We start from the raw sequence: 21,785 nt of genomic DNA, 5'->3' as shown, positions 1-21,785 counted from the left end.
TATGGAACAAACTCTTAAATAGGAAAATTAATACATATATAAAAATGTTACATAAATCCCACAGTAAGACGACTCCGCTGCACTATCGCTAATTATTTTGGACCCGTATTTGTCAAATAAAACGTCTGCCAGTGTGCCATAAATTACAGCCCCCCCCCTCCACATTCACACAGGCATTTTATTTGCCTGAAATGCAATTAGTTTATTTATAGCTTACACATACTTGTATGAAATAAACATTTAGTGGCTTAAGTGCGTTGGCAATTTGATGAGTGGTCTTACTTAATTCAAATGTATTATGGGCCTCAATAAGGGATGCATTTTTGAGAATGAGTGGTGTTCATCAGAGGTCGAGTCACCGTGGCCAAGCACTTGGTATCGACAAGCAGCAGAGCAAGCAGTATTTTGTAGAAAATTTTATTCAACATACATTTTCCAGCAAAAAGTCAATATACAGGAATAGTTGTCGTACACTGCTGCTACACTGAGGATTTTCAATTGGAAAAAAAAAAAGACGAGATTCTGTCGGTCATCTTTGTACTGCACTTTGAGACGAGACAAAACAGATGCAGTTAGTCTGGAAAACAAATGCAAATGTAACAGAATAGAATTGTCAAATGTTACATCAGGAACGCAAAGGGGTTAAAAAAAAACTACACACAAGAAATATGAACAACTGGCTCCTTCCGTACCCCACAACATAGGCGAGTGTCTTTCAATTTTACATGTTCGTATTTTTAAATATACAATTCTTAATTGTCTTTACAGAGCCACACTAAGCACTGAGGCGCATTCCATCTGTGCTTAAAAAAAAATCATTGGGGATTTAAGTGTTTCTTACAATGCTGGTTTTTGTCCTTTACACAATCCTCAAATGTGCCAGCTCTACAAGTCTGCTGCTCCCTACCACACAAGCACAGTGGGCTTACTGCTCTCAACCACCAGGGGGGGACAGAGCAGATGTGAAAGGGATGGAAGGATGAAGACAGAACTGCTTTGGTGCTCCATGGGAGGAATGACTGAGAAAGCGGCCAACTATCAAACTGGAGAAACTCAGAGACCGCGTCACTCAAAAATCCAACCTGACAAAACATTTTCCGGTCCTGAGCTCTCTGACGTTAAGTGCCAGCGTGCAAGATGAAATACAGACAAATATCCTCCTCATTTTTAACGCCGTTTTATTATTTTTTTTCTTTAAACATTTGCAGTGGATTCTTATTACTATATCATAATACAAGTTCTGCAGAAAAAAAATAGCCTCCCAACAAAACTAAGTGAGACAACTGTGCGTAAATGTGGAAATACTTAATTAATTGTTGCGCTAAAAGGGCGAGAGCAGAAAATGTAAGAAGCACACTCGGGCAGCGTAAAAAGATGGATACCAACAGCTCCCAGCTGGTTTGTTGTGGAGAATTTTTTTCATCCTCCCTGCCAGTTAGTCCTCGCAAATGTACTTCTACTCAACTCTCCTCACAGCAGCAAGTCTTCATTTAAAATCGACCCACCAAAAAAAAAATAAAAAAAAATTGAGGCAGAGCAGGGAAAAGTCTAGAGCTTTTATGTATTTTTATATAGATATATACATTATAGTGTAATATTTTATCTTGTGTCACACTTCCCCACATATTAAAATCCAAATAATTTCTGCCACTTCCTGGCAACACCACAGGCAGTAAACAGTTAAGAGAAGCCGGAGAGAGAGGAAAAAAAATGTAATTAAGGGAGTGGCAAAAAACAAAACAAAACAAAAAAAACCAAAGTTGCAGTTGGTTGAGTTGAAGGAGAATCCATCAGCTGCAGCAAGATGGGCTGAAGACAAGAGCCAGTGCAGAGCTCGCTTGTGTCCACGTGGGGGGCTGAAAGTGATGAGCACACCGTACGAGCGCCCACATTCTCACACGCACAATCAAGCGCACACTTCCACACGCGCACACACGTGAGGTTGGTTACAGTCAGTTATGGTGTGAAGTAGGCGGGGAGGAAGAGGAGGAAAAAGAGGAAGGACGGGCTGCTTTAGTTGTGGATTTTGATTGCTTTCTCCAGGTAGGTGTAGCGACCTCTCTTTGGAGCTTTGTTGAAATGATCCAAGCCCAGCCAGGGACGCGGGTGTGACATGTTTCCTGCGATGCGGCAGAGGGACACACATCACACATTATACACACATGCACGCATACGGTACAGTGTCAGCAGCATTTTCGTTTGGAGGAGTGGGGGGTGTCTTTTCGATGGCTACAGTAAATTTGAAGTTTGACTTAAAACTGTTTTCCACAAACAGCTATTAAGGACGGGAAAAAAAAGGCCCAACCGTATGATAGAATTTATAATTGCTTGAAATGTGTGAATGGACATCGGGCTCAGGAATGTTATCGTCTGGAAATGACCTACTTGGCTTTTAGAAGTGTGCCCGCCATGAGTAAATACCTGGCTGTGGTTCAAAGTCCTTCAAGTTGACCTCATACTTGTCTTCAGTGATGTACTGTTGTCTGCCCATCATCACGATGGCAAACTTGAACTGCAGCAAGGAGAACACAAGAAGCACGTCACATATAACTGCCCAAAAGCATAGCACGCGTACTGGAGAAGAACACTTGTCAGATAGTCGAGTAGCCCCAAGTGAGATGTACCTTTTCAAATTCTTTCTCTTGGATCTCCAACATTGTCTGGATCCTCCTCATCACCTCCCGAAAAGACTCACCCTGTCGGGAGGGGAGACACAATTGAGAAATGGACAATGGCGCCCGCGCGCTCACAAGGCAAAATAACGCAGACTCAAACCTGTCGGATTTTGAGCAAGAATGGGATCCCAAACGTGCCGAAGACTTCCTTATGGAAATGAGCGACAGGGATGAGCAGCTCGCTGTCCTTGTCCAGATCGACCTGGTCCACAGGAATCTCCTGGACGACCAAGACCAACGAGAGTGAGAGCAGCCATGGTGATCACCAGACAATTGTAACTTTGGCAAATGTGTCATTTCAGAAGCGTGAATCAAGGTGAAAGCCCTTCACACAGCTCACGCCCAGACACTCCCAAAAAAATTTCATGGCATCCCACGCTAGCCCAACCAGGCCACGCCTCCTAAAGGAATGTACATGTAGACGCGCTACCATATTTTCTGTACATTTTAAGCTTGAGTTTAAATTTTTGTTTTAATAAGTTTAAACCTACGGGACAAGTAACACTAAAACGGTTGAATAGATCTAAGTAATTGCATTGGGAGTGTGTTCAACATGCAGCGGGTCATAGACATACAAACATTTAGAGCACGCTGAAGAAAGTAACAACGTAGGAGTGGTCAATATGCACAAGAAAAAAAGTAAAGAAAGCCTAGACAGACAGGTGCTCATACATTACCTCTATTCTGAAGGTGCGACTAGCAGCCGGAGATAAACATTCTAGTAGCTCGTCTTCCTGGTGAACCCCGATGATTTTATAGCTTACTATCTCTAACAGCCTGCGGGGGAGGGAGGATAGACGGAGGGTGGATTAATGCCCCGCACACCATCATCATACAAAACAGGGCCCAGACAAGAAAAAAAAAAGGGGCCACACACTAGTGAGGGCGAAATACCTGAGCTTCTCAGAACCCTTTTCAGAGAGCTCCACGGCCTTTTTACATTCATCCAACAGGTCGCGCACGCAACCGTGTTTGTCAGGGTAGAGGGTGATCTCCTGCAGAGAGCAGGGAGGGGTGTACCGTCTACATCAACACATCGGGAGGGGTGTTTGTGTGTGCGTTCTTACCTCCTCTCTGAACTGGCTGTTGAGCCATATGGATTTAAAACTCCGCCTGTTCTCAAAGTCGGTGATCTTCATTTTCAACTGCATGTGTGTGTGCGGGGGGGGGGGGGGGGGGGGGGGGGAGAAACCACAACATTCATGACTATTGTATGTTGAGTTTTACATTCTGTCAATTTGACACATTTTGCTCCTCTGGCCATGATAAAAATCTCCCTTTTGATCTTAATTTATGACAAGTGGTGTGGTTGTGTGTGAACAACAGTTGGCACCTTTGAATTGAAAAGTTGCACCTATCTAGGGCAAAAAATAAATAAATAAAAATCATGACTGAAGCGTAACCCATGCGACGGAGGGAGCGTTACTGTACTCTAAACCAAAAAACAGTGATGGAATAGGGCGTCAAAGCCATTTAGGTTATTAGTTCATATCTGTCATGTCTGAATTTGTATTGTTTGTTTAATATTTATTTCTTTTTCCCATTTACCTGAAACTTCAAATGAGTTATTTTTAAAAACATGGCTATGCATATTAACTTAAATTGGAACCCTGCTGAAGAGTGCTTGAAAAAAAAAATGATGTGTAATTCTGGCACAAATAAAGCACAAAGAATCTTCGATTGAGACGAACGAGAGCAGCTGGAAGTGTTGCATTTGAAACTTGTTTTTTTCAGCTTCAAATCTGGTCTGCGAGCACCTGCGGCCTACGGAACACTTTACAACACAATGCGCACCTGGACTAAGGAAGAGCATGATCAACAAAAGCAGTAAGAGGTCACACCTGCTGATAGTAGAGTTTCTTGGGCTGCCGAGGCTTAAAGAATTGCAGCAGGTCCCGCAGCGTTCCCTCATAGTTGTGTCTGAGAGGATTCCCTGGACCGTCCCTGTACCTGGCCACCACACCACCAGGCAGGGGGGAGGATGGAGAAAAGGGAGAGGGTGGAAAGGAGGCAGAGGCCGAGGGAGGGAGGAAGGGAGGGAAGAAGATCCAAGTGGGGAGAAAACATGCAGGGAGGCAGAAGAGGTGGGAGGAAGAGGGGAAACAACAAAATAAGGTGGGGGGGGACAGGTTATGCAACATTTCGACGGCATGTCATCAAAGTCAACCGTGTCAATGACAGCACATGCAGGCCTCTATGATTGTGTGCGCGAGAGAGAGAGAGACGAGCCTCCTACCCCTGTGACTTAAAGAACTGCAGCAGCATGGGATCTGTGTTCAACCTTTGGGCTACCGTCTTCGCCACCTGACACCAAAACAAAATGACCATGTTACTACGAGCGGGGAACACTTCATCTCCTTTCGTCTAAACTCAGTCTTTTATGTCACTTTGACAATAGCAGTGAGAAGACCATTGTTGTAATTCTGCCTCACTGCACCACGGCAGTCGAATTGAAGTCAACCAAAAATTTCCAGGTGTTGTCTCGCTCCCTCTCCTTTAGCAGAGGTATACCTGAAAATAGTTCATGCGGTTGGAGAGCGTGACCACAAAGCCCGGGTCATTGTGGATGGTCTTGTCACAAAAGATGACATCCACTCGGTAGTAGAGGTCCCGGAAATATTCCTTGGCCGTCGGTAGCTCACTGCTGTCGTTCTCGGGGTCGTCCCTGAATCATCGAAGGAAAATGACGGCACGATTCGTGGCTTTGTTGGTTTGGTGTAGAAAACCAAAAACTGATCACACGTTGCTTACTTCTGGAAGACAATGATGTCCCCATCCATGAGTTCATCCAGGGCCTTGTCCAGAGAGACATCGTAGTCCTGAATCCGCTCTGTTAGATTGGGCTTAACTTCCTGTAACGAACAAGGGATTGTGGGACACGTAGTGCTTTGGAATGGCAAAATTGAGGTGTTGACCATGCTGTGTAGGTGAGAAAATTCAATGCTATAAATGTACAAAGGCAGCGTGCACCAAAGTAGCAAAGTGAGAAAGCGTGGAACGTGCCAACAAGTGCGAGCAACAGAAATAGATCACCTCATAGAGGATAAGGCTCGTTTCCTGCTGAAAGCCTGCTCGCTCACACATGACTGGTAGCAGGTCTCCTGGTAACACACGGAAGAGAAGAAATAAATATGGCACCCTTTTATAGACGTCTTCTGGATGAGGCTGCTACTGACTTATTTTGCAGGATATAGGCGTGTAGATATGTCCACAATAATTTAAGCTTCTTGTTTTTGGGTCATACATCTTCAGGAACAACATGACATCACCTGAAAAGATAAGAGAAACGAGAAATTCACAAAACAAACAACTGCATTCCAAATTTAAATGAGATTTTATTTCCATCTCGGAGCTCAAGTTAAAAGCAATCATCAAAATTGAATGCCTATTGTTGTTAATTAAAAGGTAATCTGACAGTACCATCGGTTCAGATCAGATGCTCAACATACATTCTCTAAAGTGAGTGCGTCACAAAATGAGGACTTGGGACCCAAGCTTGGTCTGACTCATTTTGCATTGGAAGACTACTGAGGAAATAAACAACGCATTTCTAGAATGTTGACATCCCAAGGAGGAATTCATACTTCTGGTCTTTTGCATCTCGCACTTAACAGTTCTATCCAAATTGAACGCTAATGTGATAATGTCAAAAGCGTGAGACTGAGTCGGATGAGGACTGCATTTCGGTACTTACGATCTTTGTCAAATTTGGGTAGTGTGGCACCACTGGCTGCCAGTTCAGGATCTACCGTCTCCAGAAATATTGTCCATGGATTCTCGTTATCACTCAAGCCAATCATCTGAGGGGGGGAAATCAAAATCAAAGTAAATAACAAGCCGCAATCAATAATCAAGAGGGCCCTTTTCAATCACTCACCGACTTGTTGCAGTCAGCCTCGTAGTCGAGCATAGCGGGCCGCTTAGTTCCGTTGCTACGGGCTTGCATGGGCCACAGCCTCATTTGCTCCTGTGGGAAACCCTTCAAGCACACCAGTTTATGTTCGCAGTGCAATTGGAAAATCATAATGACTGCAGGTGTCATGTAAACAGATTACACTGCTGACTAAACAGTGGCGTCTTTGTGCAGTTAACTGCTGCCTTGTATTGTTCAGACGTCTGACGGCGGCATGTCTTCCTTTCACTCTGTGAATGAGGACAATTTGCTCGAATCGTGCTCTGAAAGTCCACGCTGACATTTCCCCTCCGGACATCAATAAAAGATGCTTTATTTGCTGATCTAATGTATAGCAGATAAGTGAAGTTATCAACAAACAGGTTAAAGGTCCATTTGATGTTTGACGGCACTCTCTCATTTTCTCAATACACCAAAACATTCCATTGACATTTTTGTGCATTTAGGTATACATGCATTTCTGTAGGGCAACATGAACGGAGGGGAAATTGACAAGGTTTAAAATCCCAACAATGGACCGTGACCATGGATATAAAATTCAAGACGTGAAAGCAGCAGCAACGCAATAGGAGAGAGTGATAAAAATTGCAAAGGCTCAACATGCGTATTTTTTCCTCACCATGGTCTGGGAGAGGTTCTGGACAAACTCTTGCAGCGTGGAGCTCTTCAGGACTTTGAAGACTGTGTACTTCACCTTCTCCTCATCATACATGTCATTACCCTGATGACCACAGAACTGGTCCTCTGTCACCATCTGCGGGGGATATCGATTAACTGCGTTACGTTTCATCCATCGACGCTTGCAATTTTGAATCACTGAACGTGGAACAACAAACCACAACGGCAAATACAAAGCAGATATAAAATGAAGAACTTTCTGCATAGCAGTGTCAGAACACAATGCCACAATATGGCAGGGTGAAAGTTTTTTTGTTTTACTATCAGTTCACGTGTCGTGCAGACGGCAATGCTTTTACAACTATATCGCCACACGAATGCCAAGTCAGATGCTACTTTCGGTTTGAATATCCAGATTGGCAAAATTGCAAAACCGCTGCAATGACATTCATTTGACATTTGAGCCAAACTGATCGCTTTCAAAAGGCTTTACAATCAACATCTGCTATTTGCGGGGATTAAAGCTGTGCCGGCCCATGAATTGCGAAAAGTGCATGGAACCCCCCCCCCCCACACACACATACATAATATATTGTCTACAAAAAACGTCACCCGTCTACTTATTCTTACAACCTCTGAAAATAGGAGTGTCACCCAAGTATTACGGATTTTATGGCGATAGCAGTTTCCTCTCCAGAGAGGCGCCCACTACAAAGCTCATCACTTCATAAGGAAAAAGATTTCTTCCACAACATACAAAATACTGGGACCGCAGTATCCTCAGCTTTGTGTTATTTGCAAATATGTACAGATTATTTTACAGCTATGTCTTGCCACATTACACAATGCTAAAAATATGTACAGAACTCTCACACAATACATACAATACAATACAATACAATACATTGACATATTTGTAAGCCTGCGTACCAAAACATTATCCGTAAGGCCATGACGGGATGTTGCAGATAAGACTGGTTATCCATCCAACAAAATCACACCACTGTTTCTCTCGATTTCTAACAACTTAAAAACTCAGCATCAGTATTTCACAACACAAATATAGCTACCAATAAGAATAATACCCTTTTATGCAATAGCACATCATAGGGTTTGGGAAACGCGCGACTTAAAACAAATGTTCAACGTAAACAACTCATTCAAATCCATCTGCAAGCAGCTCGAATGTGGATAAAAACAGGGAGACTTTGATGCTTAATTCATATTGCACAAACATAATATTAAACAGAATGCCATGTTTGAGATGAATGGGGCCACATATGGTAAAGAAAATGTTTGATTTGACCTCCCCGTTAAATGATGACTATGATGGATTTGGTCAATCCCCATGCCACCATTACATTAAAAAAAAAAAAGCATCAATCATCAATCATGTGAACACTTCTAATTTCCCACCTGAACTTGCATGTATAGGTGAGCCTCTTGACGCTCCTTCCTCTTCTGTGCCTCCACCCTCTTTTCCTCCTGCAGACGCTCCACGAGCTGCTGGGGTATGTCCACGTCAGTCATGGGGAGGAGCACCTCACCTGGGATGAAGAGAAAAAGTGGGTGTTCGCTGAGCCCGTTACTTTCTCTCCCCCGTGTAGCCTTCCAAAATGGCCATGGGAGACGTCCGCATTCCATAAACCCCGTGTTACGTACTCAGCTTGGACTCCCGTATGTAGACCAACATGTAGGCGTTGGTACAGTGGCGAACAGAGAGGTCGTCATCGTGCCCACCATAGTTGTGCTCAATGGCCTCCTCCTTGGTGCAGCGTGATACCACGTCGTCGTCAAACTTGCACCACTGCAGAAGAACAAACAAAAGGCAGGGAGGGTGGGAGGGGAGAAGAGAGCAGCGCAGAACACTTGAGACAACCATTAACGTATGTTAAGTGACTCAATGTTGTCAAACTTTGTTCCAAGTCATGCTGTGGCTGATGTTCTGCCACTTACATTGTGCCTGGTGACAAGACAAGAGAAGTATAAAGCAATGCTGCTTTTGAATGAGTTGGTTCCAAAGATGGACATCTAAGAGGCATACATCGAACGCTAGTCTATAAAGCTCATTGATAAAATATATTCTTCGTGGCCAAACAGATGAGCATCCCCAACTGAATCTCAAATAGTGGAGCTTCATGATCAAACAACACAGCTTGACAGATACATCAGCCACAAACAATCCACACACAAATACAAAAGCACAGAATTTTGGGTGAAATGTATAAAAAAAATGTTCTCACTATTGGTTCCTTGACACTCACTTTGCCGTCTCCTTTCGGGTTAAGATAGACGACGTAGTGACCGCCATGGTTGTCCCCGCTGTGCACAAGCACAGCGTGCAGGATGTAGTTGGCCGGGTCCTTGGAGTCTGGCTTCTGAAGGAACTCATCCAGAGGTAACTGATCTGGAAACTCAAACCTGTGGAAGACAAGAGGATGATTATCACGTACAAAAAAAAAAAAAAAAAAAAAAACCCCAACAAAGCTCTTCTAACTACCGTACCTGTCATTAATTTTGATGTTTTGGTCAGTCTGCGGATCATACATGAACCTCATCAGTTGCAGGTGAAGGATTGGTGGGAAAGTGAGAAACTTCACTCCTTTTTCAGCTTCCTACAGACCAAACAAGCAAGCAAGAGAGAACATTGCATCTTGAATTTTGACTTGAATGCTTGCATCTCAGGTGGCGGGATACTCGTATTAGGCTAGAGCAGCGATTCCCAACCACTGGGCAGCAACCCGGTGTGCTGTGAGAGATCGTAATACAGGAAATGAATCCAATTTCACTGAATAGGTCTGAAAAATATTTTAACTACAAATAATCAATGCCATCAAAGTATGAAGACGGGCAGACCACGGAAATGTTCACCTACTAAAGAAAAGTTACATCATTTACTTGTATATGCTTAAAAAAAATTTTTTTTTTGGTGATGCAGTATAGGTTGGGAAACACTGTGCTGAAAGATTGCGCGGTTGAATTTATTTGCAAAGGGCATGCTTGGGAATAAATGACGGTAACCAAGTGACAATTAAACCTTACCTGCAGGCCATGCTCTCCGGCATCATATTTGTTGTCTCCATCCAACTGTTCAGTTGCAACGTAATCCTTAAATGACTCAAAAACTGGAGAAAGGAGAGTATTTGTAAGATGAAATATCAAACCATTCATGATACAATATACTATAAGGACTTAATCAACGCAGACTGACCATGATTATGTGATGTTTATATGCACATACAGGTTCTTGCCCTACACACTACTCAACGGAGTCACAATTTGTTTTCTATTTAATTTAGGAATAACAAATAGGACTGATAAAGCCCCGACATCTTGGTACAGGGTGACCCAAAAAGATGCGTACCCATATTTTATTCGATAAAAAATCCATTTTTTAACGAATGTCTTTTCTGTTGCAGGACGTGAAAGGTGAACCTATGGACTCTGGTGAATGGTCTTCCATAAACTGAATAATGTGTGGTGGTAATTTGAAATAAATAGCTTTTTAATCAAACTCACAATTGAAGTTTTCATGGGTACGCATCTTTTTGGGTCACCCTGTACATAATGCCAGAAACACTCTTCTACGGGATAAGAAAAGCGCAGGGGTTGTTCTGCTCATATACTCACTGTTGTTCTTTCCTTTTATACTAAGCTGGATGTCATAGTAATCCTCTATTCGCTCTGATCGGTAGTCCACATGCTTGCACTGGATGTATGACTGAAGAGACACACAAACACACTTATCAAAACCACAATGGCCTATATGCCCAAATTAACTGCAAATACAGGACTTCATATGTCTTAAATATCTATTTCCATGCATATTGAGCATCTACTGTAATTAGCGTGCCAAATAGACCATATTCTCATGCCAACGGCCAAAATTGTTGAACAACTACTGAAGTTCAGTCATGACAACTGTCAAAGAAAAGGATGCGAGGAGAAAACATACCACCATCTTTCCCCTGAAGAGTTTCGGGATGGTTCCCTCAACACATGTGCCCTTCATTTTGTTCTCCACATTGTCAAGGAGCTGAAATACAAAATAATTTTCGTTTCCAGCAATAACATGTACACAGACCGTCTTTATTAACGCAGTTGTTTTGCGAGAACTCACCACCCTGCAGAGTTCCTGAACATCATGTTGCATGAAACTATCGAGAGTTTCCCATCTGCAAAAAACAAAGAAAGATCTTTTAGGATAGCTACAGATGGCGACAGATTTTTCTCTGGTTTGAGGCACCACAGTTCATTCATCTGAACAATAACACACTCCAAGAGATGCACACCTTGAGTACCCGCTTTGAGAACAACATTTCCATAATGCCGAGTAGTATTATTGTTTTTGCTATCGTAACTTACCACCTGACAGACACAGTTGTAAAAGGTCCGTTCACTAACATGTGGCAAAATTTCACATGAGATCACTACGGCAGGAAAGTACATCAGGAATGGCAGAGGTCAATGGAGCAGTACAGGGTTTCTCAAGCTGGTGGCCACAAGATCCCCCATGATATTGTACTTTAAAAACTATATGATTACTGACGCTCGTTTGGGCAGTTGTAAATTTAAAAAGAAAAAGAAAGGAAAAAAAACGAAAGAAAGAAAGCTGACTCTGAGTAATGGTAATGTTTGGCTAAAGTATCAGGTTAGCCAGGTTTCTCCGAGAACAGAGTGAAGCATGTCACTCAAGAAAGATACATTGTGACATACTGAGGCAACACACTAAATCAATAAGACATTCAAGCAATGTGTAATATTAAATCATTGCATAGACAGATGTTCCACTGCATCTTACTAATGACAAGTACAGTATACAAATAAAATGACTTTCGTTAGCACTTTTTTTGGACTACAAGTCACACTTGTTTCATAGTTTGGCTGGTCCTGCAACGTTTGCTCAGGGGTGACTTGTATATCTTCCAATTAGACCACGGACTGGAACTCAGTCAAGTTGGGACTTTCTTTTGGTAAGCTAGCAACACTTTTGGTGCATCGCTTCCACTGGCCGTGTAGGGAGCATTAATGCACCAAAAGCAACAGCCAACCTGCAAAACAAAGTACAGCTTTCCCTAACTTTTCATGAGTGATTCATTCAAAGACAAATGTGTGACCGATGGTCAGTTTAGCATGCAGCTTCATGATGCCACAACAAAGATGCACAACGCCAAATGGGGACAATAGACGACAAAGACTCAAGCTTTGGCCACGATGCGACGCAGGATTCTCGTTAAGGTAAGGCATTTTGAACTGAACAGAAAAACGTTTCCAACGTTAGATGCAAAATAACTTGCTTACTGCCGTCAACAGGGGGTGCTGCATTCAGAAATTCACTCATGCCCTGACCCCACTCTTGAGGGTGTGTGTATTCTGAGAGGCAGAGCACGCTCCCTTCCCATTAATTTCTGAACACAGCCGAGGTTATAAACAGGGGTGGCCCATATAAAAACCTTGCCAGTTTGGCTTTAGCCACAGTTGCTTCTAGTCAAACTGCAGCCCTGCCGGTTATAAAACCAATGAGCAGCTCATGCTAGAACTGTTTCCATCTGTAATGTCTGACGCACTGGGCTCCGGAACTCTTTTTTTTTTTTTTTTTTTTTTTGAGCACTCTGAATAATGGAACAAACAAACAATGCTCTGACTTTATGATTGGTCAGAGTGAAGCACTGCGTGCTCAGAATATTTCCGAACGCACCCATGACGAGGAAACAGGGACCCCAGGCCTGAGTCCGACCATCGATGATCTTGGTCTCAGTTTCTTGTAAAATGCTGATTTAGAGTTCTAAATCTAACCTAAATAATCAACAACAACAAAAAAAAGGTTTAAACAAGTTACCCGAAGGACTTTGTGAGTTTCTTGGTGCCTACAGGCTTGTCGCTGTGTTGCAGCTCATAGAAAACCCTCTGCAATGCCAGAGGAACACTCTTGGATGAGTCGTCTCCCTCTGTTGGCATCATGTACACTGCCTGCAATGATTGGATTGACATACATTAGAATGACTCTTCCCCCCCCCCCCCCCCCCCCCCACCGTGACCATTTTGAGAATAACTTTTTTGACAAAACTGTTGAGAATTGAAAAAGTGTTTGGGGGGGGGGGGGGGGGTTCAACTATCAGAGATGTGGGGAAAACATGAAATATCTCACCCGACGTAGTTGATTGGTGAAGAAGAGTGTCTGAAGTAGGCTGTTCATGTAGCAGGTTGCGCCTTGGTTTTTAAGTCCAACATAACCTGTGTGTTTCTTTGAGTCCCAGCTAGTCACATACAGAACAAATGTTACTGTCTGATTGCAGCAAGCCTTCATAGGCACAGTGCTGCTGAAAAAGCCAGGCTTAGACAGCCATGAGCCAAAGAGTATTAAAAGCTACATACGCCACCCCGTGCGGAGCATCTGCCTGGACGTACACCTCAAATGTGACTTTGTCGTCATCAATAAAGCCCTTCTCTGGGTCGGTGACATCCTGCAAAACAATGCAAGGCATTCAGTTCATATCAAGAGCACCAAGGTTAAAACAAAAGACTAACTAAGTGAAAAGCAAAATAAAAAAAAGGTGTCCCGTTTAGAATCTCAGTATGTACGTATACTTACGCTCCAGGACATGAAGTTGGAAAAGCCCCAATCGTTCTCTTTGTGGAAGAACAGGTGACCAATCCTGCGACTGAACGACTTCTCATCATCTTTGTAGTTGATAATTTTTAGCATTGCCTGTGCATGGCATGACCATGACCTGAAGATAAAAACGGTTCGGTGACATTGTTATCTAAAGGCTTTCTTCACACATTATAGAACAGTTTGGTTACGATGAGAGTCGGTGTCAACAATGTCAGATCATTTCTAAATTAAACACTGGCAGAAACACAGCACACTTACTGTAAGCAAACATGAATTTGTGAAAATAGGGATAAATAGATAAGCAAGACCTGATAGTATACAATAGACATATCCTTCAAATATTTTTACCTTTAATTGTCCTAAGATAACAAGCTACCGGTACTACCTCTAACATACATCCTGCATTAGAAGCACAAAGGGAAAAATAAATTTAATTAATGTGTACTGGTTCTGTGTATTTTACCGCTTGCTGATTAATTTAGCTTAATGTGCAATAGCATGCATTTGTTACCGTGTACATTTTTCTTCATCTTGCTGTACTTATCTTATCAAACCCCTAGTGACCATTTTCCATGAATAGTGCAGGATAAATACATGCCACTTTGTAATTGTATTCAGCGTGCGCTTGTGTGGTATGAAGCTTAACAAAGTCCTGATTTCAAGAGAATACACTTACGTGGAGTCCGATTCTGCATTACACTGCAAGAAGAAGCCCACACTCTTCTGGTGTGGCCGGTCGGCGTAGAAGCGCGGCATCACCATGATCTTCCATGGGAGGTTGCGCACAAAGCAGGACGGGCTGAGAACTGACTCGCTGAGGCGACTGAAGCGCTCCACCACAAACCTAAAGGTTGCTTCTGACCGCCAACTGGTGTCTGGGGTGAGTGAAAGGGAGAAATGAAGGAAGAGAAGGTCTCGAGTTCGCACTGAAAAGGCAGCGAGAATGATAACGTCAACATTTTGTGTCAATGCACACCCTCCTCACCATCCTCCATGTCTTCCTCTGTGTTGTTGTGTCCATCTGCCATGGCCATGTTACCATTGATAACTGGGTTGGCCGGAATTCTTGGAGGGTCGTCAGTGTCCCCAGCTGGAAATAAAAGGACGAAAGAAAAAAGATAAAGAGACAGAAAGAGAGAGAGAGCGAGACGATACCATAATTCTGAATGACAGCCAAGCATGTGCCTACTACCGATTTGACGTGGTTCTAAAAAGTTATGGTTTCGATACCCGCTAATAATAGCCGTCACCTGTAATGAGCTCTTCTTTTCTTCTTTTGAAGCAGAGCACATATGATTGGCTGCTTGCAGAGTTGAGTAAATGAGCCACCTCTGAAGTTTACTGGCTCCTATTAACTTTTTTTCCCCCTTCTCAGCACATAACTGATGAGGATGGGTTGGGGGGACCCAGAGGATACACTGAAAAGATGCCTTTTTGCTCCAATTAATGTACAAAAACCCACTTCGGACAACGCTTAGTCCGTTAGTTTTTTGAATTATCCCGCCATTCAGCAGCAAATCGGGTGTCCATAAGTGAAGGACTGATGAGCCTTCCGTCAGCACTGACGGAATGCCCACCTTTGAAAATGACAATACTTCAAATTCATCAAACAACTATAAAACAGCCTACTGTTATTAACAACACAAAAGAAAAAACAAGTGCCATGTCCCCAGAATTGCCTACTTAGGAGTTACGATGTGGTTGTTTTCCAATTGTCTTATTATCTATTTATGATCTGTTCTATTGTATTATATTTGTTATTTTATGTTAAATGTTCTGGAAAATGCTTTGTCACAGCTGCAGCTATTGAGAAAGCACTGTATGAATAAAGATGTCTTGCACTGTATTAAAAAAAAAAAAAAGGCCCATGTGCGTGTTTCTTCATTTCTCTCTCTCTATATATATATATACACACTGTATATAAAACTTATAAATAAAATTGTGTTCAATTATCATTTTTTAATTTAGGTGTAATTTTAAAACCGATATCACAATAATTTTCTAATACCATCACAACCAACGATTAACCCATGCCTAGTGACAGGTAGACTAAGGGCAAAAACAAGTCAAATTTTGTAGGGGATTTAAAAGAAGAAAAAAAAATTACTCTGGATGTGCACATTGGATTCATAACTAGGAAGCAATTTCCACAGGAGAATACATTTGTTTACAACTTGGGATTCACAAACGTAAGACAAAGCCCTTCCTTGGGAGGGTTTCCTCAATAGGTCATGTGAATCGGCACATTTACAGACCGTGACTAAAGCAAAATTGACTTATCCGAAAAGGAGCTGCAGGACTCATACAAGCCTAAAAAATAAACAAAACAGAGGGACCAGTCATGGACCACCCAATACCCTCAGGCAACTGGGATAACTCGGGGGGGGGGGGGGGTTCTGGAAAGCCGGAGATGAATCTCCTACAACCACAACAACTACAAAACAATACATTCTAAGAAAACTCAACTATGCCAGAGACCTTTCATCATATTGAAACATCGGTGGTGCAACATGGAAAGCTGTGTGCTTGGTGTTTGCGCCGTCTCGGCAGCACACGTGTACCAGCACTGATTTCTTGATTGGGAGGAATGTCGGTGCCATTTGACTGTCATTGCTGGACATCCCCGGGGCGCTTGTGTCTTGCGCCTGAAGTAGGCAGCATTTTCATAGCCCTGCTTTGTTCAGCAAAAAGGTCGGTGCTGATGGACAGTCTGCGGCTGGATGGATGCATGGATTGAGGAGCCGACGATGAGAAGAAAGGAGCGTCAGCGCGGAGCATTACGTGTGAACAAAACGTGTTTTAATGCAACGAGATTGAGGGACTCGCCATATATGACAAACAGATTTCATTGGAGGCGCACCAGTGGTTCTAGGTCTATTTTCAATGATTTCCAGAATTTCTCGTAGATAAATACAGTATCTAACTCATTACCACTGCCACTGGTGTCAAGTCTGACCCTAGAAAACTTGACGAACAAGGTTGTCAGGAGACAAAAACTGTTTGCCTGTCTGCCATTAAAACCATTAATACGCATCCGTGTTTGTCTGCTCCCTTCAAACGTCAAGAAACAAGAGGTATCAGTCTTCTCCATCTCTCCAGTTGAGATATAAACAAGTGTTCTTGTTTTCGTGTGGTACATTACACAAATTTACATTTAACTGTCAATATATTTTCCCATTCACTGAGTAAGATTTTCTGAAAGATCTCAAATGACTTGATGTAAGACGTCTCACTTAGTATGTTCGTTAAAAACAGAATGAAACGCGGTATCGCAGTTGCAAGACAAAAAGAAATTGTCGACATTTTGTGTGTTTCTAGGAACTCATACGTAGCTTTGAAAATACAATGTTGAAAAGTTTTCTACTTTATTATCCATAATTAAAATACAAAGAATACAAATCACAGCATATTGTGCTGTGAAAACAATGAGCAGCATTTGCGGCTGGGTTGAGTGGGGAGCAGAGGGGGGTCATTGCCAAATATTTTTAAGAGGCGATTTCAACTCCACATCAAAATATATATCGTTAAATCCTTGTACCCCCAAAAACCATTAACAGTGCATCAAAGAGAGTAAATCATGACACTTTAGATTGGTCACTATGAAATCATGCAAATTGATATATAGGTTTTGACTCTACGCTAACAGTTATAGGTGACAATCCTAAACTACGTAGTAGAATTTGATGCAACACTTATTGGATAAACTTTATTGTCAAATGTACTGTATGTAAAACATACAGATGAAATTTCTTCCCTCTCAACAGGATTTTATGTTTATGATTAAACTATCATCCGACTGACACGGCGTTTGTCAATTATAGTACAAAATAAACTGCAAACCTAGGTAGTGAACATGGTAAAATGATAAATAGGCTTTGGGGAGACCTGCTTCACATGAAAAGCATCAAATGCAACAATTTAAAAGTCTGAGTACCTCGGGGTTATTCACTAACTTAAAGTGACTATTAAAACGAGTAGGCTTGCGTGCTGGTGTAGAACGCTTGGCAGTGTGTTCAACCAGAAAACCAAATCAATAGGGATAAGTGACGCAGTGATGCTGAGGGCTCGCAGTCTCGTACTCGATCCAAAATAATCATCTAGGGGGGGGTAAATGGTTTTGAAATGGTCTACGCGCTGTTGTGTTATGGGTATTGCTGCAACGTTACCGGCAAATCTGCCCCGAGTACAGAGTGGTCTAACAAAAACAGAGATGATTAAAAATGGCGAGCTCCATGCTGTTTGGTCTGCCATACAATGAAGCAGCAAATCCCCGCGCTGCCCCAGTGCGGACTTGGCCCGACTGCGGCGGCAACAGTAACTAAACACACAGCCACCACAGCACCATTTACTATCATTTGGAGAAACGTATAACTGTCTTTCTAAATACTTCTTATCCTAATCGCACTCACGCCACAATTTAAACCATTGACAATTTGGCAAACCGGGACTGACGCATCTGCGTTAGCCACTTAGCTCTTTAGCAAACACTTAGCCACCGTCCAGTCTCTTGAAGGCCACCATTAGCCGCTGTGGCAAGTACCAAGTAACAGCCTGCGATCAACAACAAAAGACAAATTTCGCCCAAAACTACAGGACATATACACGGAAAAAAACATGCGAGGTGCTAAAATAAAGTTTTAAACGGGTGTCCTTCTCAAGAAGAAGCTTGCAAAACAGGCCACCATTTTAGAACGCCACACACCCCCTCCGTCAGGGTTAGCGCGTGAAGCTAACTAACGTGCTAGACAGTGAACGTACGAATCCAAGTGGGCCTTGAGGTTGATTGCATAGCTTTGAAATTAGCTGCCTTGCTACCGGCATACGTACGTTTTACCGACTTAGCACACGAGGTCTTTATCAGAAGACGACAACGTTGTAAATTGGCAACAATGCAATTCTACTCCTTTTGGTGTTTGGAGGGCCCACACCGAGTTTCTACAGGCCCCGCTTGTGAACTCACCTCACCAAACACGATGCTAACGCAAACATCAGCGAGAGGCTGCCATAACAAGGTTTAGTTGAACAAACAGCTTTACGAGTGTAACATTTCATGCCACGGCCACGTAAAAATTGATTCGCGATCTCTTGACCAAAAAATGCAGGTGCCAGAAACTGTCAAAATTCAACGCACCCGTAGCTCCCAGTGAATGTTTTATCCAGCAATTTCCATGTTAATTATTACACTAACGAGCCCACTGTTTACAAACATTGAAACTGCGCATCAGCGCTCTATATTTCCGTCTCCCGGATCACTATCAGCGGTAAATTAAACCGGGCGTGTTCTTTCTCGGCACGTGAATGAATGTTTTGTAAGACTTTTAACAGCCTGGCTTGGATGGTATTCTGTGGAGTCCTCAAGCATAACGAGGATGCGGGCACGCACAAACTTAACAAGCTTAAAATGGAAAACGAGGTCAACTCCACGCAAGTATGCTGCAACGGACGCGCAATCAGCACAAACGCAGCCGGTTCACTCCGGGCCCTCGTGTTTACTGTTAAGTTCAACCCCTCTCGCATGGGTGCAACTTCGTGCACACTTCGCGCAAAGGCGTCTATTGTGTGACAAACGCTTCCAAGTGCAATCACTAACCTTCCATTTCCATATCCTCGGGTTCACTCAGCTGCTGTTCGCCGGCTTTCTGCTGCTGCTGCGTGTGGTGGTGGTGGTGGTTCATGTTGGCAGCTTTTGTCGTTGCGATGCGGGGCTCCCTGCTCTCTCGGCTGCCGTCAACGTCGTCAGAGTCCGGTTCAGATGCGAACCAGTTTCTGGACTGCTGATGAGGTGTGGTAAGATGCGGAGATGGGGTGGACCGCTCGAGCCTCGGCGGCCGGGCCTGCTCTGCTGCGACCTCGGCCTTGTCCGCTGTCAGCGCCGGGGAGTGAGGAGGGGAGGTCGGTGGGGGAGCGGGTAGAGAAACGCGGACGTATTTGCTCGCTATTCGCCCAATTTCGGCGCCTTTGGTGGATGCGAGTAGCTGTCTGGCGGCGGCGGCTGGCAGTACGGGTCGGGGCTCCGAGGAGGGAGGCCCACTGAAAGGAGCTAAATTATTCCGGCTTTCCACCGGGAAGTGTGGAGCAAAAACACGACCCGCACCTGGTGGAACAAATAGCCGGTTTACAGCTAGCTTAGCTACCTGACACAAGGTAGCCAATAAACGCTAAAGATACAACAATGAAAACAAAAGCTCTTGCGGTAGCCACACATTCAATAACTTTGCCTGCGATATCCCCAGTCCGTGTGCTCCTCCGTGTGTCCCTCGTCTGGGGAAGAGCGGAGGAGAAAGCTATCCATTCAAACCAGGTTGCAAATAGAAATAGCTTGGACTGACGTTAATTTGGAAGTTCGCGGAGACGAGAGTTGCCGCGGCCCCGATCCAAACAAATTCCCCACGAAAGCGTCCCTACTGACAAAAAGCGGCAAGCCGTCGCATTCCCGTCAAACAAGTGCCGTTCCCCAAGAGGAATGTGCCTGATCATGCAATCGTTGTGACTTGAGCGGCGTTGGCCCTCGACACGCTCCTCCCGTTGGTTTGTACGAGGCTCAATGTGGGAAGTCAAAATGGCGGCCGCTATCTTGCATGAAATGTCACATCCGCATGGAGATCTAAACAGTGGCCAAGCCCCGCCAAGGTTCACTTCCACCTTTACCCGGCATGCGAAATACTCATCATATGCGTGCCATCTTTCGCTAAATTTAAATAAATACGACAGATTAAAAGAGGCACATTTGCAGCTGACCGTCTGCTACATCGAAAAAGACAAATACGTTGAAATACGCGCTGTTTAATATTCGCTTCGTCGTGTTTTTCATTTACCTGTACCACCATTTTAAAAATTATAACCTGTTGTGATAATTGTAATTAAAATAAAAGCGTACTGTACACTAATAAACCCCAAATAGTCATTCAATCCCCTTCATTAACCCTTTCACAGCCAGTATAAAATAATTAGCATTTTCATTTCATTTTGGGTAGTTGAAACGAAAAAAAAGTTTCAATACGTGAGTCTCTATCAAATTGGGAAAAAATGAGCATAATGGAAAAACTGGAAGAAATATTTTTGAAAGAAATATGGGACTCTCGAAGTGTTGTATGGGTACCACTAGTGATACGCGGGCTCACTCTAGTGGTACTTAAAAGATCATCACTGCCTTCATTAAACTTAGTTGTAATTAACTTTTGAAGTAACGTAAATAAAAACAAACCAAATTGTTGAAAAACATGATGCTCTTCTAAAGGGAAAACTAGCGTAATAATATGAAAAACAGGAAGAAATTGAACTTTTAACATTTAATATTAAATAAATTTATTTATATTTATTTAGGTACAATCTAATGTATTGATGTTTTAAAGTGTGAATAATGTTACAGTGGCCTATAATATGAAATATACTTTATTTACTGTATTTTAATGTTGATCATGATGGTGACAATTAGCTATGTTCATTTTTTTTTTCAGGTGGTACCTTGAGACACACGTTTCATGTTTTGGGAACATTGGAATCACTGTATTTATGTATTGTTTTGTATTATTTCATTGCTGTTTTTAATGCATAAAAATGTTTCAGAAAATATGAATTGTTACCATATTGACTATCATGTGTGTGTTTTAGCGCTTTTTCCCCTCGTACTAATTATTGTGCATTTCGTTATTTAACGTCACTCCAAATAACGTGCACTTTTTTTTGAGTGCGGACTTTTTGGGTGTGTGTATGTGACAGCCAACTTCTATCCGTTGAGACTCGCGTAATTATAATCAAAACACACAATACTCACGCAAAATCGAATGGTTTTCTGAGAAGCGGTGGCCGCACATACATATACTTATATAGCTTGAAAAGGTCAAGCAACAAACGTCCGAGCAAATGTCATCACGTTCGCTTGTGCTCATCTTTGTCGGCTTTGGCGAACACCACCACGAGAAATGTGTATTGGTAATAACCCTTTATGTCTGTGATGTGAACA

General features: G+C 42.9%; 1 protein-coding gene across 5 annotated transcripts; it reads right to left on the bottom strand.

Annotated features, from left to right (window-relative positions):
- Positions 1 to 401: 401 nt before the first annotated feature.
- Positions 402 to 19,980, bottom strand: usp7 (ubiquitin specific peptidase 7 (herpes virus-associated)). Of its 5 annotated transcripts, none has more exons than XM_086132488.1 (31): positions 19,413 to 19,980; positions 14,808 to 14,912; positions 14,499 to 14,697; positions 13,799 to 13,937; positions 13,582 to 13,670; positions 13,355 to 13,463; positions 13,046 to 13,176; positions 11,327 to 11,381; positions 11,162 to 11,242; positions 10,837 to 10,927; positions 10,249 to 10,331; positions 9,712 to 9,821; positions 9,450 to 9,627; positions 8,869 to 9,013; positions 8,623 to 8,753; positions 7,208 to 7,342; positions 6,553 to 6,654; positions 6,370 to 6,475; positions 5,852 to 5,944; positions 5,709 to 5,776; positions 5,427 to 5,527; positions 5,187 to 5,340; positions 4,912 to 4,979; positions 4,517 to 4,625; positions 3,743 to 3,820; positions 3,570 to 3,670; positions 3,353 to 3,452; positions 2,776 to 2,895; positions 2,625 to 2,696; positions 2,422 to 2,512; positions 402 to 2,120 (listed from the first exon to the last, which is right to left on the bottom strand). In XM_086132488.1, exons 1-31 carry the CDS (start codon positions 19,495 to 19,497, stop codon positions 2,014 to 2,016), a joined length of 3,336 nt encoding a protein of 1,111 aa, XP_085988614.1. In that variant the 5' UTR covers positions 19,498 to 19,980; the 3' UTR covers positions 402 to 2,013. The 5 variants fall into 5 exon arrangements, with proteins under 5 accessions (XP_085988614.1, XP_085988612.1, XP_085988613.1 ...); XM_086132486.1 differs by having other exon boundaries at positions 4,517 to 4,619; positions 19,413 to 19,653; XM_086132487.1 differs by having other exon boundaries at positions 9,471 to 9,627; positions 19,413 to 19,653.
- Positions 19,981 to 21,785: the final 1,805 nt, after the last annotated feature.

Source organism: Hippocampus guttulatus, chromosome 16 (assembly GCF_054856545.1).
Source record: "Hippocampus guttulatus isolate MCC_2025c chromosome 16, RoL_Hgut_1.0, whole genome shotgun sequence".
NCBI lineage: Eukaryota > Metazoa > Chordata > Actinopteri > Syngnathiformes > Syngnathidae > Hippocampus > Hippocampus guttulatus.
Note: the sequence above shows the minus strand (reverse complement) of the source record. Positions and strands in the feature narration are given on the sequence as shown.

Bases quoted from the DNA above. Each gene is read 5' to 3' on its own strand.
- usp7 (XM_086132488.1), bottom strand. From the start codon at position 19,497: ATGAACCACCACCACCACCACACGCAGCAGCAGCAGAAAGCCGGCGAA. The intron at 11,243-11,326 runs GTGAGTTCTCGC...TTTGTATTTCAG, and splicing joins TTCAGGAACTCTGCAGGGTG to CTCCTTGACAATGTGGAGAA. The intron at 5,777-5,851 runs GTCAGTAGCAGC...GTGTGTTACCAG, and splicing joins GCCTATATCCTGCAAAATAA to GAGACCTGCTACCAGTCATG.